The sequence below is a fragment of the Camarhynchus parvulus genome, chromosome 3, assembly GCF_901933205.1.
Source record: "Camarhynchus parvulus chromosome 3, STF_HiC, whole genome shotgun sequence".
Taxonomy (NCBI): Eukaryota; Metazoa; Chordata; class Aves; order Passeriformes; family Thraupidae; genus Camarhynchus; species Camarhynchus parvulus.
The window spans coordinates 64,243,850-64,263,085 of record NC_044573.1 but is presented as its reverse complement, the minus strand read 5'-3'; the positions used below and the strand labels follow the sequence as shown (position 1 = coordinate 64,263,085).

The following is a 19,236-nucleotide window of genomic DNA, read 5'->3' as shown; positions in this document are numbered from 1 at the left end:
AAATAAGTGCATGGGTGCTTTCTCCAAGGCACTCCCCTTGGTTACAGCTCATCTTCTTTGAAATGCTGCAACTCGGATGTTGATTTCAGTGGGAGTTTTATTACGTTTATTTCTCTTGTGGAGAACACATGCAGGTTGTTTTTATTGCACTGAAGCTGTAATTCCACCTCAAAAGAGAGAGCAGATCACTTCAACCTAGCCCAGGACCCTAATCCTGCCTACCCAAACTACTCTGCCAGCACCAGAGAGCGGAGCACAGGGACCCTCCAGTCAGCAGAGGGGATATCAAGATAAGGGTGAGGGCACCAGCACCCCTCACACACAGCCCTGGGGCTGAAGGGCATCCCGGGGTGAGCTTGTTTCCTTTCTCCACTTTGCATAAATAATTGATTGGAACACAGATTGACAGAAAGATACCACTTTACAGCTCAGTGCTTAGACCAGTCACCTGGAATGCGAAGAGATATGTCAGAGCAGGAAGGAATTGTACTTCCATCAATCTGTGCTTTCAGAAGAGCTTGATAAAAGCAAACTTCACCACTACCAGTAGGTATCACATTTCCTCTGGGACCTGCTATTGTAGGCTTGACAAGGAGCTGACAGTGTTGTTACAAACCTGTTCACTTGCCCTTTACCCTTTTTTGTGGTTTCACCACAGCCCTATGCATCCACTCACTGCCCCACCAGCAGGACTAGGGACAGAATCAGGAGGGAAAAAGGTAGAGAGCTTGTGGGTTTAGACAAAGACAGTGTACTAGAGAGAGTAAAAGCTGAGTAAGCAAACAAAAAATTAATTCAGTGTTTCCCATGGGCAGGCAGGTGTTCAGCCATCTCCAGACGAGCAGGGCCCCATCACGTATAATGGTTACTTGGGAAGCCAAATACCATCACTCCAAATATCTCCCACTTTCTCCTTCTTCCCCCACTTTATACACTGAGCATGACATCATATGGTCAGCAGTATCCCTTTAATCAGCTGGGGTCAGCTGTCCCATGTACTCCCAACTTTCCTTGCCAGCATGGCAGTACAAAAAACACAGAAGGCCTTGGCTATGTTTAAGCCCTGCTCAGCAATAACAAAACCATCTCTACATTATCAAATCTGTGTTCAGCACAAATCCAAAATACAGCCCCACACTAACCACTGTGAAGAAAACTACCCCAGAGAAAACCGGTGCACCACTCAAATTGTCTGCACTGCAATTGAAGGCAGGTAGTAACAAAATGGGCAACTAATGGGGGATTCTCTTACTGTTAAGCTCATCCATGGTGGAAACAAAAGCTACAAACGTCTTTACATACACCTACAGAAAACATTCTGGCTTTGTAAATCAGTATGTTCACAACAGGGGCTGAGAAAAGGCTGGAAGTGCTTTGGAGGGAGTCCAGCTGCACAGAGCATTTGCCTGACCTTCATTCTGATTTTCATTCTTCACAGCTGTATCAACTGTCTTTTTTGCACAACAGCATCCAACAGAAAATCAAAGTATTTGCCACATCAAAAGCCAAACTAATTTTATTGTTTAAATTATTTCAGCCACATGAGAATTAATTATTTCAGGACTATCAGTTTTTATGTTAGCTTTGACTTTGAGTCTGGTACTGCACTGGAGGAGTACCTATAGAATTCTGTTACATTCTTTGCCTTTTTTTAACGGAACAGAAATGTATCATTTAGCTAAAAAATTGGCAGTTTCTGCTCATATATCTCTATCATTCATTTGAACAGTATCTTCCCATCTCAACACAGAAGTTTCCCATAGTTACTATGTAACATATCTATAGCAAATACTGCCTACAAAAACTTTGACATGTAATTTATGTATGACTGCTTCTTTTTAAAGAATCACTTATTCTTAGGTTTTTAGTGTCCTTTTCCTTTAGCTTAGGGGTTAGTCCCACTCTATCTTTAATTGTCTTTATCTACAGGGGTATCAGAGTTCTGTGGTCATTACTTTTAATTCTTTCATCCCTTATCAGTGCTACCTTTGCTTTGCATGTCCTTACATTTCACCACTCAAACAACGTTATTCCACTCAGAGATTAGCTTCTCAAATAAAATCCTTTTAGAAGCTTACCTGCAGCATAGTATCTGTCTAATACATGCTGGCTTATGGATAAATGAGAAGAAATGCTTAAAGAAACATTTTTTTAAAAAATCAGTAAATGTAGCTATCATTAGCTATTTATATTCCTCACTAGAAATACTGTGTAAAAGAGGGGTTGAAAGTAAAAGCAAGTATCACTTGCTTTTAAGGGTATAAACATGAATAATTTAGTTATCTCAAAACTATGCTTGCAGGTCCCCTAGAAAATTCTGATCAATTCCAGTTACCCTTGAAATGCCTCCCAAAATCCCTTAGAGCAGCCATAGTTCTGTTCTGTAAGGAAGCTGTGCAGTAATTATGGAATTGAACCCAAGAAAGGTTAGTAGTTTTGGCCTTCAATTAGATTAAATCAATTTAGAGTAAACTGTAGCATACTACACCCTGATAACATCAGCAAAGTAATTGAAGAACATTTAAAGAACAGCAGTAGTCTGAGTCAGCTGGTCCAGTAGTAAGAATCCTTTCTACAAGGAGTATTTCTAACAATCATAGAGTTGAAGCAAGTTATATGTCAAGAAGAATTTGGATTTGCTGCCTTTAATGTCAGAGATTTCACTGAAAGCTTTTTGATCTGCTCCTTTGACCTTATCTATGGAGTGATAGAGCTGGTGAAGCTAATCACCAGTTAATTCCTCCACATATAATTTACGTACATAATTTCAGTTATTTTAGACAACGTAGAGAGAACGTGAGATCTCCTTATTGCACTGCTATTAAGTACATTTAAGTACAAATGGTCCTTCATAAATTAAAACCTGCATACTTTAACTGATTACTGGAGTACCTAATTAATAATATGAAAACTTGCTTCGAGCTTTAAAAAGACCTTAAGCATGAGGAGGACATATTTTCAGACAACAAAAAAAAATCCAAAGTAATACCTGAATCAAAATATAAAAATAAATTACTTGGATCAACATCTCCAATGCTGTAGATTTGCTATCTAGTGTCCATGCCTAGACTGGGAAAGTGTTGTGTGAGATACAATGCAAACCTTTGGTTAGCCCCAGCCTCTGCACAAAGAATTTACAATATAAACATGTGTGTTTGCACATGAGGGTCAGTCCACCCTCTGTAATTGCAGCTGCCCAGCTGTGCGTGCCAGGCTGCAGCGCCTGCACATGTCAAGGCCACCTTCTGTGTGGTTTGTGCTGAAGCATCTCGCGTGGTTGCATTGCGTGGGTGATTGTGCAGTCACAGGTCGGGGCACCAAAGAGGAAATTGAGAGAAGACAGGCAATAGCTAACAGCATCAAAGGATGGGAGAAAATCAGAGATGGTAAAGCAGGAAAAGGAGTTAGAGAAGATGATTAGAATGTGCCTGTCTAAAGCACACTCCTTTCTGAAAGAGAGGAGGGAGTTGTCCATTTGTACTGATACTTGAACAGCCATACATTTTTGGTTGTCATTACAGAAAATTTCTGCTGACAAGCCCCAGAGATTTTGGGGCTTATATTTTAGATGATTCCTGCCCTGCAGGCCTAGCTAGTTCATAGTTGGCTGCATTTTACAGTCCATGGGTGCAACAGTGTACTGATGACTATTCTGAATACCCACTCCCTATTGGTCTCACATGTCACTTTTCAGACCAGCTTTTCTTTTTTAGAGTGATCTTATATTGTGATCTTAGTCTCATGCTTCTTTCTATGTATACACTTATGCTTAGTTATTTTCATTCTGAATTTTTGTTTTGTTTTAACAAATGAATGAAAGACATGCCAAAAATATTCAGCTTTACAGCATGAAGAATGAAACCCTCTTTCTATGCTCACATTGTGTATAATTTAAAAACTGCTGTTTCAGAATCCTGTGCCTTGTAGTTTAAACAGCAGATGATTTTTACAGTTTAAGCTCCATTCTGATTCTGTTGGATGCTCAGTCATGAGCAGGCTGCTTTAAAAGCTGAAGAAATGGAAGGGCCAGAACTAACTTACTCCCTACAGGACTAGCAAAATTCCATTGACTTTTTAGTTCCTTTATTGACTGGATAATCCTTCTCTGCTACTTTACATTTAGGTGGTACTGCACAAGACACAGTCTCACATACATTAATTACAGATTTTATATAACTGTTCATATACAAAAGACCTCTGTGTTTAATTCTAGGCTACCCTAGAATCTACTCTCTTTACTTCCCTCCTCTTCATTCCTTTTTGAAAATTACTTGTAATGTCATTAATAGGAAACGGTCATTATACCATACCCTAATCTCTTGTTTCATGGGCAGAGCTCTCTGTGGCTCAATCAATGAAAAACATTCCTCCATCAAGTGGATGCCATTGCCTACAATACTTTGAAGGGCAGTTACATGTCATTAGTGGCATATGTGTATGAAATTATATAAATTGACCTCCCCCAGGTGGGTTCTTTTTTGTGGGGTGCCTGCCCCAGATGCATCTGATCTGGGCTAGAATCCCTTAGTACTCATAAAACTGGCAATGAGTAAAAACTCCTCAATATGTGAACTTCCATTTAACAAAATTTCATTCCTTTCAATCTGTTTCACTGTGCTAGTTCCTCTGGAATGCAAATGTGCCCTGGACAAGCGAAATGCGAGAAATTCCTAAGGGGTTATCACTTGCATCTCCTCTATATTTCCAGCATGGGGGAAGAAAAGGAAACCTACCTTTTTGTGTGGAAGAAAAATCTGCTTTAACTCACCCAGCAGCTGTTTCCAGTGTATGAAGATGACCTTGCCTGGAGTTAGAACACACCTTCTCCACATACTAGGAAAATGGATAAAAATAGTTCCACAAAATTCTTGGCTTAAGAAAATTGAGATACTTTTTTTTTTCAAGACAGGTCTCTGATTGTTTTTGTGCAACTCTGCTTTGTAGGATTAAAACACAAAATAATTTTTTATAAATTTATAACCTGTATATTAATTAGGTCTTACAAATTGGCCTAGAATCCATTTGCTGACATTATTGATTCAGTGTAACCCTCTGAGGCTCTTTGTTTAGGAAACATTTCTGTAAAGCATTTCAAGACATTTCAACAGATGATTAAGAGACTCATAACATTTTGAAAAACAATGTTATGATTGTTTCCCTTAGCAGCCTGATCCACTCTAAAGAGAAACCTTTGCAGCAGACAAATGCCATTTGCTGTCCCTATGAAAAACTGGTCCAAATCCAAATTTAAAAACTACAGCAAAAAATAATTATAAATTCACATGTACTCAGTGGCAGGCACTTGATAGCATATGGCACCTAAATATGCCAAGGATTCTTTAGAGCATACACCATCACTTAGCAGTTCCTACTTGCCAAACTGCTTCTGCCTCTGACATCCCTCAGGGATCAAGCTCCTGTCTGTGCTCTGTGCAAGCCCTGAGCTGGACTTTCGCAACAGTTTTTCCTTTCCATAGGCAAGGGACACCCCAACTGCAAGAGCTCAGCTTCTCCATGTCTTTTGTGATAAGACAGCATCTTCCTTTGCATGGTCTGTGCCATCAGGTACATTACAAGGGATCTGCCTGCAGGTTTATGGGCTTTCTTCAGACATGTCTAAACACGCCATAACAAGAGTTTTGCAGCTTCATTCTTCCCATTTTAATGTCATCTTACTTTTATGTCATTTTCTAAATCTTAGGTTAAAAAGTTATGTCTTGACCTGAATATGTGTGCTTTTGTCAAACCTGTGACTTTGGTGAAGAAAGAAAAGGCCCATACACTACTACTGCTGAAGTATTGGCTGAGGAAAGGTTTGTAGAAAAATAGCATATTTTTCTTTGGCTAACTGATATATTTGGAAAAAGCCCACCAAACTTTACAGTCCTTTATGAGCCCTACTTCAGATTTGAAAGCAGCAATCCTGAAAGATCTAATTTCTAACAAAACATGCTTTATCCAGATTTGTCCAATATATTTAATCGGTGTCTTATTAGCTACCAACAAGACAATGTCTGACACAGACTTGGGATTTTGCAGGTTTTGATCTGAAGTGTTTACCTTTGGTTAAAACATACACAGTGTAGGATGTCCCTGGGACTTCTCACAGGGGCAGGTTCGGGTGCTATTGCTCATTCCTTCTGGCGCAGAAGTGATGGAGTGCTACATCAATGCCTTTAGCCCTGCAAAAGCTGGGGAGAGCTGGCATAAAAACTGCTGGCAGGAAATGGCCACAGTGATTCATCTTCCAAATAGTATGCTGTGAGGTTGTGCAACTCATGGGCGAGCAGTGCTACATCCAGTTCAGAGATTCTGAAATGTTTATAGATCTTTTTTTTTTGGGAGGGGGAGGGGTTCATTTTGGTTTGGTGTTTTTTTTTTTTGTTTTTGTGGGGGGTTTTTTGTTTGTTTGGTTTGATTTTGTTTTGGGTTTTGTTTTTTTGTTTTTTAATTATTGCATAGCCCACAACTTCCTGCTAAGCTTATGCTCATACAATTCTGGGACTCTTTGTCTGTTCTGCTGCCATCAGGTCTCCTAAAGTCAATAAATGCCTGCAGGTCATAATTTTATGCAAAAGCAAAGTCATCAGCTCTGGTGTGAAAATTTGTACAGAATAGGTTTAATAGGACATCATCTTTTATAGCTATTGCTTTAAATTACCTAGCTGCCAAAAGCAGACATATATGAGAAATTAATGGATATATAACATCATTCTTGATTAAATAATTGTTGTAAATATAATGGAAATGAACTATTAAACCAAGAACATTTCCTTTCATTAGTTTGAAAAGACCAAGGATAGAGACATTACACAAAAATGCCAAGCACCAAGAATATTCCACCTTACTGTGGTGCAATTACCTTGTAACCACTGCTGGGAATTCTGACAGCAGCTGACTGACCTAAAATTTACAAAATAGGGAAGGATGCAATCTATGACTCTTACAGGGATTTGCAGACTGACTGCAGTACTCTAGAGGTCTCAAAACCAAGTCATAGGGTTGGATCTTTCTTTCTTTTGACCCTCTAGGAGCAGAAAGCAGCTGGTTTTGATGACATTTTTAAGCAAGAGAAATTCCTACATAGGATGTTGAGCATTACTGTCTTAGTTGCAACAGAATGTAAACCCAAATCAGTGGAAAGATGGAGTCAAAGAAATATGCCACAAGTAGCTGCCAGTATGCAGAAAGTATTTACACTTTTGTCTGAATACTTTGACTCTTGTAGGGGAAAAAAGAAAGTCAAAGCCACAAGCCAAGTATCAAACGCTAGACTGAGATAGATTAAAACACTTCTTTTAATGCACAGCTGCTAAAGCTGCCCACTCGCTCATTTTTGCTCAAGTGATCACTATGGCATAAGTCAGGCAGTATTTTTCTGCATAGCTTGTTAAACATGCCAATTTCACAGGCTGCTTTTGGAAAAGGTTTCTGCTCTCGTTGCTTGGTTTAGCAGATGCTAGCTTGCAGTTCTGCACTCACAGTATAGAGGATTAAGGAGACAGAAGGATCTTCAGGAAGGAATATGGCAATTGTCCAGTGTAAGCCCAGCTGCATCCAAAAGGCATTCCTATCAAGGACTGTTATCCATTTGTCAAATCAACTTGACATTATCTTCTGCTTGGAAAAATAACTAGCCTAGTCTGCATTTAAGGAATAGGATTACCTGCTTCTCAAGATATGATGGAGAGGATGGAGGCAAGCAGGTAACAGTGCAAAGCAGATCAGTGTGATAAGATACAAAGGTTTCAGAAGCACACTGGTTATAAACTGCTTGAGTGCAAAGGAAAATGATCACAACCAAACCCTTCAAAACTTTACATCTCCAGCTGGCACAGCTTGCAGATATGTCAGAGAAGCACTAATAAGCACAGAGAAAACTCTAGGGGAAATCTTTCTGTTCTCCATCTGTCATGGAGTAAATAGGTCTTACTGATTATCTACCACTTGATTTATACTAAATGCTTTCAAACATTTCCCATTTATAATTTTCAAATACAAGAATAATTAACTTTTGATTTATGGGAATTACTTAAGAAGAGGTGATTTTTTTGTCCAGTCAGCAGCACACAGCTGTACCAGAGATATTAAGAAAACTAACAGAATGTTTTAGATTTAAAGTAGTAGCAGCCTGAGTTTTGAGGTTTTGGGTGGTGATCTGAATAATGCAAGAGGAAGAGCAAAAAAAAGCTTCAGTGTTGGCTGTAGCTGTGTTTTTACTGTTTCTAATACTGGGTCACAGAAGATACAAAGGTTTTACAGCCCCACTATAAAACAGCTCTTTATCTTTTCTCCACTAATTCTGTGGTGTCACATTTAACAAAACTAGAAAACCGAAGATAATATGGATGTTTGCAGATTAGCTGTCAGGTAATAAATAACACTAATTTCACATACCTACAAATGTAAAGGCACCTTATCACTGTTTAAGTTTCTCACTCTTTGTAATGCCTGCCAACATTTTAACCCAGGCAAATTACAGTATTGTTTTTGCTGTTTTTTCACTGGGATAAAATACACAGTCATAATATCCTTTTATCAGATTTCATGGTATAAAAGGGCTTTGGTGCTTAATTCAAACTGTATATTGCTGAGGCAATTCCAGAGTTCCTGTTTTGGAAGATGTATTTATCTTGCCTTTTAGTTGTCTTTTTTCACAGTGCTCTAAGTACCACTTGCCCAAGAAGATGCAGCTGTGACCCTGCCCAGTCAGTGCAATGCTACAGGGCTACAGAGATCCCCAGAGAAATTCCTTTTAACACCAGGAGACTCTACATCAGCCACAGCAAAATTAAGCAACTCCAGGTAAGAAAACCCAGAAAAAATACTTTTTATAGTGCACTGTAACTGAAAGTTGGACTTCCCAGATGGTGGTGGCATCTAGTGAGGAGAGAATCTTATTCCATGTTCTAAAAACTGACGAAGTGCTGCCAGATCTGGTTTTATTTTTACTTAGTGTTTAAAGATATGTAAATATATTCCTGTAGTGTTTTCATGTTCCTGCAGCTCCAAGCACTAGTTCACACTGTCAAAATTATATTTTGTATGAAACTCAAAAAAATAGTATTTTACAACTAGCAGCCAAAGGTTGACTTGCTTTATATATTGTCAAATAACCATTGACTTTCAGAGTAATTTTTTAACCTGTTAAAAGCTTTTTCTAATTTTGATACAATATAATACTTTTTCACAGTAAAATGAAAGAGTTTATGTTATTAGAATAATTTTCCTAATGAATGAAATTGAAGCTCTCTTTTCCCGTCTCGAGCTGCAAGTGTCAGGTACAACTGCTATTAGAAATGGCAGAGGAAGCAAGTTTGAGTCTAAGGCACAGCATGAGCTGTTTCTAAAAGCAAGGTCAGGGCCTCTCTAATAACCCACATAAATGAGAGCAGCCTCTAACCAAAGCTGCCAGCTATTTGTGCTATTGAAAAAGTTTCTTGAGGCACCACTGGTTCACTTTATTAAAGGCATCAGCTTATGCTCATCTTGCACTGCACTCTGGAATGGTGCTTCTTTGTTTCCTACCCTGGAATAAATATCTTTATTTAATAAATTCACCTTGTATAGATAGACACAAGGGAAATATAACCACCTGTATTACATATGCTTGCTGTGCATCAATTTAATACAAATAATAAGAAATGTGCAATTCAAATGAGATACATTTTCTCTTACAAAAGTTTAACTGCTCTGAAATGCATCTTTGATTTTGCCCTCAGGACTAAATGAAATAGGCTGGAAGGCAGCTTAGAGCAGCATCTAGAATGCCTGCTGCCCACTGAGAAATAGTGATTGTACCGTTTTCCTCTAGGAAAGTTTACTCTTTTAGCTGCTACTAATATCTCTGGGTTTTTTTGTTTTATCTCACACACCCACAAGAGTCAAACATTGGTGTGATTTAGCTATACTCGGGGTAAACAAAAGGTTTGTGAAATGAATTCTGTATTAGGAAATACATTTTCTGTCCAAACTCTTCCCTCGTCCTCCCCATTATTTTCTTTCCAAGATAAGTGAGATGAGCCATTTTCTGTGTCTTAGGCTAGTTGTCCATACCTGTCAGCAACTCCTCAGTTACAAGTGAAGTGGCCTTAGGCTCTGACTAGAGCAAAAGACAAGTGTCATAAAGCATTTAAACGTTGGATATAAGTGAATGAAGTGGTGAGATAAATGTTTTATGGCCAATCAAAACAAATGGTGTGTGAAACCATCTAAGAAGAGAGTTTTTCACTTTATACATTAATTCCACTGGCTGTGAGTCTGCCTTACTGCTGCTACTGACCTGTCTGCACTGAAAGGAAAGAAGTCCTTTCACACTACATCCTTGTAGTTATGTGGGCTGTTTCCTTGAGATTATACTGGGTCTTTGGATGTATTTTTTTCTTTTTTTTCCCACGCAACAAATTATACTTCTGAGGTTTTGACATCATAAATACCTATGCTTAATTTTACACAGCTGAGCAATTCCACTGGCACAAATTATAGTGCTTAGGGAGACATTTCTGCTTGTAAACTACATGTCTGCCAGCACTGAAATAACTCTATAGGATTTTAGGGTTTTGGTGTAGGATTTTTTTTCATTTGGCTGGTTTGATTTGGGTGTTTTTATTTGTTTGGTTTTAAAAATTCATTTATTTACCTACTAATTGAGGAAATAACATTCTTTCTTAAAGAAGTTGAATGGAAGCCCAGAGTTCCCACAGCTGACCTCCAAGAGACTTTTATATCTAAGCATTCACAAATATTATGGTTTGGCAATTAGCTGCCTCAGAAGAATAAAAAAATATTGTTTCAATTACTTCTGCACCTTAATTTGCATTGATTATTATTAAAATTGTGAAGAAATAGTCTTGTAAAAAATAATATATATTTGTATACTAAATCCATTATGTTAAAAAACCCAAGAAAAATAGTAGATTTGGTTTTGGTTTTTTTTTTACCCCAGTCAATTTTGTATTTGTTCTGATAGGGCTGATCAGTGTTAAAAACAGTGGCTGGCACTTTTTCTTTTGGTAATTTTACAACCTGGGGTTTCTTATAAAAAGACTTAATAATATCAAAACCAGATTAATTTTAGCATCTTTTTTCAATATTTTCTGCTCCCTCCTTTACTTGAAGATCAAGTATAACCTTTTTACTCTTAATTTAAAATTTTGTTTATATCTTAACATATTAATAAGTGGGGTTTTATCTGCTAAAAGAAAATTATCTACCTTGCTTAGAGAATAGGAAACTGTTTTTAAAAAAACTGCTTATAACATATCCCAGGTCACAGCAACTCAAAAGCAAAAAAAAAATTATTAAAACATCAAATTCCTTAAAATGTTTGTATTAAATAACAGCACATTAGATCCACTTTCAGGAGATCAATGTTTTAAAATATAAAGCTATAATAGTGTCATTTTACAGGCAATCCAGTTAGAGAATAAAACACTGCTTCCTAGCAAAAAAAAAGATCTGGTGGGCTTTCAAATATGTTTTGATTTGTATTAGAAAGACTGGGTGGTTTATAAGAGCATGGATAAATATTTAAGTCTCAAAACAGCATGGTCACAAAGCTTAGCAATGCATACCAAATAGGTGGAAAATAGAAATTATAATAATCCACATTAAGAAGCCTAACATCATTACGGAGCTAATGTCTGAACATTAACCTTCATGTAGCTCTCTGTCACTTAATAAGATGAAAATTAAGCCTCTCAGAGACATACAGAAATCAGCTGAGGAAAAGCAGAAAACATCGCTTTTGTATTTTCTAGGAGAAAATGTGTTGAATTGTGAAGGTTCATAATTGTTTCAATTTCCATAAGATGGTTTTATAATTACATGTGATTATGTTTTTGTGCTCTTGACCAATGCAGCTCATTCCTATGTACAAGATCACCTTCCTAATCATGACCAAAACTGGACATCAGCAGTTCTGATATTGCTATAGACCTATATATACACAAAACACTGTATTATAGAAAAATAAAATTATATAATTTGGATAACTTTTGTTTACTGTTGAAAAGATAAGGTTTTTAATGGAGGTACATTCCCTCATTGAATTTAAATATAATTGATAGAGAAACCTGCTTCAATAGAGGCTCCATATTTATACTTTCTCAGTAATTGCATCAAAATTTGCAATTCAGAAATTGTTTTGCAAGACAGAATAAAGTGAATCTGAAAGATACTAAGGATACCACAGCAAAATGAAATCTGACTTGTCCTTCCCAGCTGTGCAGGCTTTATTTTTAACAGAAGTTAAAATGCAGAGTTTGTAGCTGAGATAAAGAGATACAGCCCAAAAATATGCAAGAGTTGGACAAATGAAACTGTAAGACATCTTTTAGCAGTCACCTTTATGAGCTGATTTCCCTTACACAAGTATGATAGTCAAATGTATCCAACCAGGACTATGGAACAAGATGACTACCCAGCACCTGTACTGCAAAAGGACTTGTACTGCCCTCCATGGAGATTCCTGACTGGGATGAGGGGTTGTGCTGTAGAACAGGCTATATAGCTTTCCCCACTGAGAGTAAAATGTGCTGGGAGCTACCAAGCCCTGGGGGAAATGGCAAGAAGAACACACTGTTACTTTAGCCTCTCTAACAGGTGTGGTATGCCTGAGATCTGTAGTGAGATGTCTTTGGACATGGGAAGGGAAAACAGATGAGAACAATCCTTCCCACCACTCCTATGCAGAGCACCTGCTCATGTTGCTTTTTGACGGGGATTCCCATATAAATGATTTTTTAAGACTCAGTCACTGAGGTCAATGGGAAACATATTTGGTAATTTCAGAAAACCAATGTTTTAGCAACTGGTGTGCTCGGAGAACTCCCTGGCTCACCCTCATTGCACACTTCTCCTATCTCAGCTTAGAGAGCACTGCCAGATTCACTTCAATTTGCTGCTTAACTTGAGACACAAGATGGCAAGCTTTCCAACAGAGCAGAAAAAGAATGAAATAATTGTGTGCCTCTTGATATTATAGTTATAGTCAACATCTAAATCCCATTTACCACTGCAAAGTATCTGTTTATTACCAACTAATAAAAATAATTTTCTGTGAAAACACTCTGTTCCACAGAGGTGATTTTTCAGGCCAGGCTGATCTGACACTTTTGGTTTGATCATATTAATATGTGAGGTTTTTATTTTAAAAGAAGAAGGTAGTGAGGGAGAGAAAAGTGTTGAATTTTAGTCTTCCCCCAAAAGAGTAGCGAGAGGTAAAGATATTCGTGGATACTCCCTCTGGGGAATACATGGTGCAGTGACAGCACTGTTGATCTGTGGAAATGACTGTATCATGAAGTCAAAAGTGCTCTAGCAAGTACCATTGAGCACAATGAACATTAACAACCATCCACTCTCTGCAAAGATTTCTGCCACTGGTGATGTTAGCTTTCCATTTAATATAGGCTATCTACCAGGAGGAAATAAAAGCAATATTTCTTCTTCAAATGTATGTGTTTGCTCAAAACCTGACACAGCATAGACTAAACCCACAAAATTCTGGAAATGTAAATAAATACTGGCAAACCACAGGTACCTATAGTAATACATCTACTGTTACCACTTATTTTAGTTTCACATTCTAAATATATTGTTTTTCAGCATATACTAGCAATTGTCCAAGCATCCAGAAGGAGTAACCAGTGCAGATATCTATAAATGTACTATCATATTAATTTTTTTTTCTCTTTAAGTTTACTGACTTCAGGAGAATGTCAGTCCTTGAAGAGCTGGTCCTATCATGCAGTGGCACAGAATCGATAGAAAACAACACTTTCAAAGCTCTGAGCACCTTGAAGTCCCTGGAACTCTGCAAAAATCAGCTAAAGCAAATACCCACCTTTCTCCCATTTGGCCTTGAAATTTTAAGACTTGCCGATAACTCCATCAATGCTCTGCATGCATCTGATTTTGCAGGTTTGATGAAACTAAGGGTGCTCGATCTTCGGAACAACTTGATTGCAACTCTGCCTCCGAGTGCATTTTCTTCCCTTTACAATTTACAGAGTCTGATCCTGGATGGCAACAACATGGAATCTGTGTCTGCACCACTTAGGCTTCCTAGGCTGAAGTATTTGAGCATGGCCGATAATAAACTGAATTCGTTTCCAAACAACTTCTTTGCATCTTTCCAAAGTCTACATTTTCTCAGCTTAAGTGGTAACTTTCTGACAAAAGTGCCTCTTGATCTACCTAAATCCCTGCTGTCACTAAAATTAGAGAAAAACCAACTTAAAATGGTGAGACTTCGAGATGTGAAACACCTAGAAAATCTGTCTGAATTCCTCCTGTCAGAAAATCAGCTGACATCAATAGATGGTGCCCAGCTTCTTCCTAACTTAACAACACTGGAGCTCTCTAAGAACCAGCTCCACACTGTGCCTCTCAGGCTGCCCGGCAGGCTGCAGAAACTCGATTGCAGCAATAACCTGATCCAAAGGGTGACAGCACAGGACTTTCAAGGACTCCAAGACCTGAAGCATTTGTTTCTCGACAACAACGCTGTCAGCACGTTCGAGGCAGGAGCTCTCCAGCAGTGCGCACAGCTTTCCAATCTGGCGCTGGAACAGAATCTCCTCAGTTCTATTCCGCTGAGGCAAGTGAATCTCAGGACAGCTGGTCCCAAGGTGTCACCTCTCCTTCCTTGCATTATGAGAATGAGAGCCCAAAATTGGTATTCAGACCCAGCCAAGGTTGAAGTCTGTCCATACCATAAAACCATTGCCGTAACCATCACTAATTAGCACTCCTGTTAGCAGCCTCAGAGTAGATCTGCTTTCATTACATCTGTGGCCCCCAATGAATCTGCTCATTTTGCATCTCTCCCTGCTAGTGAGACCACTTTATTTAATTAGCACACCAATAAGAAGAACCTGCTAGGAGAATACAACAAACTTACTACCAAGGTTATACTGCTAATTTAAGTAATTTACCTTCCAGCACAAAAGAAAAATAATTGAACATTTGATATAAAGGATAGATAGCAATTTTAAAGCTGATGTTTCTACCAAACCACACCAAGATTATTATTATTAAAATATTAAGATTTTGGGAGCTGAATCTGATCAAAAAGAATGTGCTTTTCCAGTGATATTGGCATTCCCAGCTTCATTAAATTCACATATTACAAGGTATTTGGAATGCATATAAAGTCTCCAGCTTCAGGCTGTAAGAAAAATTCCAGTCAACAGAGCACAGAAGAAACATCCCTTGGGCACACTGTGTTCATTAATGCTCTGCTTAGAGGATCTCTTACATTCATCTGAGTGCTGGAACTGGCCATTATCAGAGATGGCATATTAAGCCAAATGGAGGCTGTTCTGATATAAAGTGGCAATTTTATTATTACAAAAGGCTGTGCAATAAGATGGCACAAAAATAGTGAAGTAATTCCATTAACATCAACTTCTTTAACAAAACTGGACTGTTAAACTTTATTTTTATGGCTTGTAGACAGGTTTAACTAGCCTAAATAAATAACGCAGTAAAATTTCAATTAATTTAGTATCATGTCCTTTAGCATTTGAATCTATTTGGCAACAGCTTTATAATCAGAAACTGATTTAGTGGTATATAAATATTTGATTTCAGTCTAGCTTGACAGGAATGTTTAATGCTTTGTACTTACTTTGGTATTGTCTAATCCATCTTATTTTACAACCTTCGTAGTCAAGAGAATTAATAGCAAGGAGTTCTCTACTAGCCTTTAAACACTACAACTTTTAAGGAGATATTGGAGATCTTTCATTCCAACAGTAAATACAGACTTTCAGGGAGGGCTGTAAACATAAAAGAGGTGAAAAAAATGACAAGAAATAAAACCTTTGTACTTAATTCAATTGTCTGGTGATGACCAGGTATGCATGGATATACAGAAAAAGAAATTATTACTTTTGACTTCTATCTGAGAATTCTGTCAGGTGTAAAAGGTTAAAAGATATGACTGATGTGCTGAAGTGAATAGGTCTAGCAGGTTTTCGGCAGAAATGAGGAGAAAGAAAGCTCCTTTTCCTTCTTTTCTGAAAAGAAAATAATCCACAAGTCCAAGTATTTTCAGGACTTTTAGAGAAGACCTGTACTTCATAAAATCCTACAGGGTGTGGTGAAAACACAAGGAAGAATCTGATGATATTCCTTCGAGTGGCAGTAGCACAGTGTGGCTGCCATGGTCAGCTCCCAAGTGAGCACAGCTCCTCTTCCAGCTGCAGGGCACTCAGTCATGTACTCAGTGGCATTATTTTCTCTAGACCAACACAGCCTGAAGTCAAACAATATAGCCATAAAGTTTAAGTCTAACATTAGTACAATAATACTTCACAGGTTTAAGGACTTACTGGTCAGGCTTTGGACTCTAATCAGTCTAGATAAACCTCTTGGGTGATTTCCCACTGCCTTTGACATCAGTGACACTGGGGTTTTACCCCAGAGTACCCTTCTGAGATTACAGTGTCATGTTGGGCAATTGTCTGCAGTTAAGTTTCAAAACTGATTTACCACAGTCACAAGCATTTGGTAAGGTCAGATTTTGTGACGTGAATCACCATATCAATATGTGAAATTCTCGTGTCCCCAGGAAAAACAGCACAATACAGAACTGCCCTACTCTTGAAATAGTAACATTGAACTTGTCAGGTTTTCACAAATCTGGAAACCATCTTTCAGCTTAAGAGGTTCAAACTCAGCTTCACACAAAACAGTGAGGGTCACCCATAAGTTTACCACTTGTAGTATACTGCTGTTCTATTCTAAATAGATCTTGGTAATGTGATTATCATTTCCCTGGGAGGTTCAGTCAGGTTTCCTTAAAATCTGTAACCTTGACTTAATTTAATCACCTTGCATACTACCATAGTACGGTGTTTTTAAAGTTACTTTCAAATTAATTTTATTAAAGATATTCCATGCCTATGCTTTCTGTTAAGCACTTGTCACTAACTATATCAGAGGGAAATGAAAAGATCATAAATGAGAAAGACTTTTGAAATTAAGGTATTTTCATATAAATTTGTAATATATATGAAAATAAGAATTATACTGACCTGTCCAGTATCATATCCAGAGATTATCAGCTTTTTCTCTTCTAAATGTAACCAGTTCCAATTCTTGAAAGTACTATTTTAGAAGCATTTACATTTTTCCTGTTGCTGATTTCTTAACAGTTTATCATCAGATGGATTACTGCTGTGATGATTAATGTTTGAGTCTTATGGGAGCAGGAGAACAAATGGAAAAAATATAATTCTTTACAAACTAAGAAATGTTTTTAAATAAGTCATGTATAAAAGCAGCTGAAGGAGCAGTGCTGCCACATTTGTCTAAACTTTTGTTGATCTTTCATGGTGCTATGCTTTGGTCATTGGCATTGAAGAGTACAAAAAGCATTTTTAAACTTGACAATTTAAATTAAACAGCTGATTTTCTTTGCTGATTTATCTTTCTCTGATAATACAGCACGAGATGGCTGTTCGGTTCAGCTGGATGAACAGTCAGTACAGGTCAGAACTGCAGTAATTTGGGAAAACATTTCAATGGTGTACACACAGTACACCTATAACGTAAAAACAAAAAACAAACAAACAAACCCAAACCCAATATGACCATCTGTTTTTGCAGAAGATTGCATGTTTTTAGTGATAGCTTTATTTTAGTACATCAGATGTGCCTGGGCAAATACCCACCACCAAATACCACTTACTAGAAACTGTATGATGAACATAACATCTTTCTATCGTTTTATTTTTTGCTCAGACTTCCAGACACCCTTGCTAGATTGGATCTAAAAGGAAATGACATAGAGGATGTTGGAGAACAAGAGCTGAAGGACTTGAAACAGCTTCAGGTTTTAAATTTACGTAATAACAAGATATCTCTCCTGGATCGCAAAGTCTTGGAGTATTTACCTCGTCTTCGTCACCTGTATTTAGATGGGAACCCTTGGAACTGCACCTGTGACCTTCTCAGAACCAGGAGAGCGCTGGTGGCCAAAGGGACGGATGTGCGGGGAGGGCAGTGCGCAGCGCCGGCACAAAGCCGAGGAGAAAGCTGGATGTCTTCCAAAAAGATTCTGCAGCAGTGTGAAGACAATCCATCTTCCACGGAAAGAGGCAAAGAGGACAGAAAGAAAATGAAACCCAATGAGGCTTCCAGCGTTGGAGTGAACACAGATGATGATTACTATGATTATGAATTAGATTAATGTCACACTTTAGTGAACCTTAAAGTTGTCTAGAGCTGCCCACTGCCACCAGTGTCTCTCCTGACAAGCAGTCTTCTCATCTGTCATTAGCTTTTCCTGCTCTATTTGTACTACAAGAAATAATAACCAGTGACAGAAGGGCTACAGTAAGGCTGTCCTTGTGAACAAAATATTGTAAAAAAAGAAATTTGTTTTTCTATACCATTAGTACTATGTAGTTTGAGGGAACCAAGAATACAATTACTATCTCTTAGAAAAGCAGTTTGTAACTCTGTATGAACTTTTTTATAGTAGAACATTTCTTATAGTTGCATAAAACCCCCACAATAAAATTCTGCAATACCACAAGACACTATTACGAGGAGTCTGGCATTCAACACATTTAAATTCACAAGTCTGCAGGTGGACATGGAGAGTTACACTGATGTAATTTTTTGAGATTGTTCAGAAATTCTTGCTTTTGAGAAATTGATTTCAGTTTTCCTGAAATATTTCCCTTTTTTGTTTATTTTAGACTATTTTAAATGACATTAGACTAAATTATCTGAGCTGCAGGCAAAACACAGAAGGCTTATCTTCATCAGAGCAAGTGAAATAAACAGAAGAATCAGTGTCCTGGTTAATGAGATTTAATAGTAGTTCTGAAATTAATTAATAGTGAGGAATGAAAACACTCTGGTCAAGTTGACCTGATTCTGTTGTTGTAAACAAAATAAGTGAGATTCTCAGGAAATAGATCCTAGCAAATATTAGGATAAGATGAGGTGAGGCGAAACTTTTGTAAGAGTTTATTTTGGTATCTGAATAGCTAATTAACTACAATATAGCTCAAGATACCATGTGTATACTTTTAGGTTAGGTATACTTAATGTGCAAGTACACACTGCAAGTGTCCCCCTTTACTAGTCAGAACTTCCCAGACTTTTATGCACATACACACAAAAAATTTCTAAATGCTATATAATTAATGCATTAACTCTGATACATGTACAAATTTTATCAAGCAGTTCCCAAAGTGCTTAAAAACGAAACAA

The 19,236-nt window shown here is 37.7% G+C and overlaps 1 protein-coding gene across 1 annotated transcript; it reads left to right on the top strand.

The window, feature by feature from the left end:
• The first annotated feature begins 8,622 nt into the window (after window positions 1-8,622).
• LOC115901899 (nephrocan-like) lies at window positions 8,623-18,202 on the top strand. Its single transcript, XM_030944951.1, has 3 exons — window positions 8,623-8,805; window positions 13,701-14,602; window positions 17,755-18,202. Exons 1-3 carry the CDS (start codon window positions 8,623-8,625, stop codon window positions 18,200-18,202), a joined length of 1,533 nt encoding a protein of 510 aa, XP_030800811.1.
• The last annotated feature ends 1,034 nt before the right edge of the window (window positions 18,203-19,236 follow it).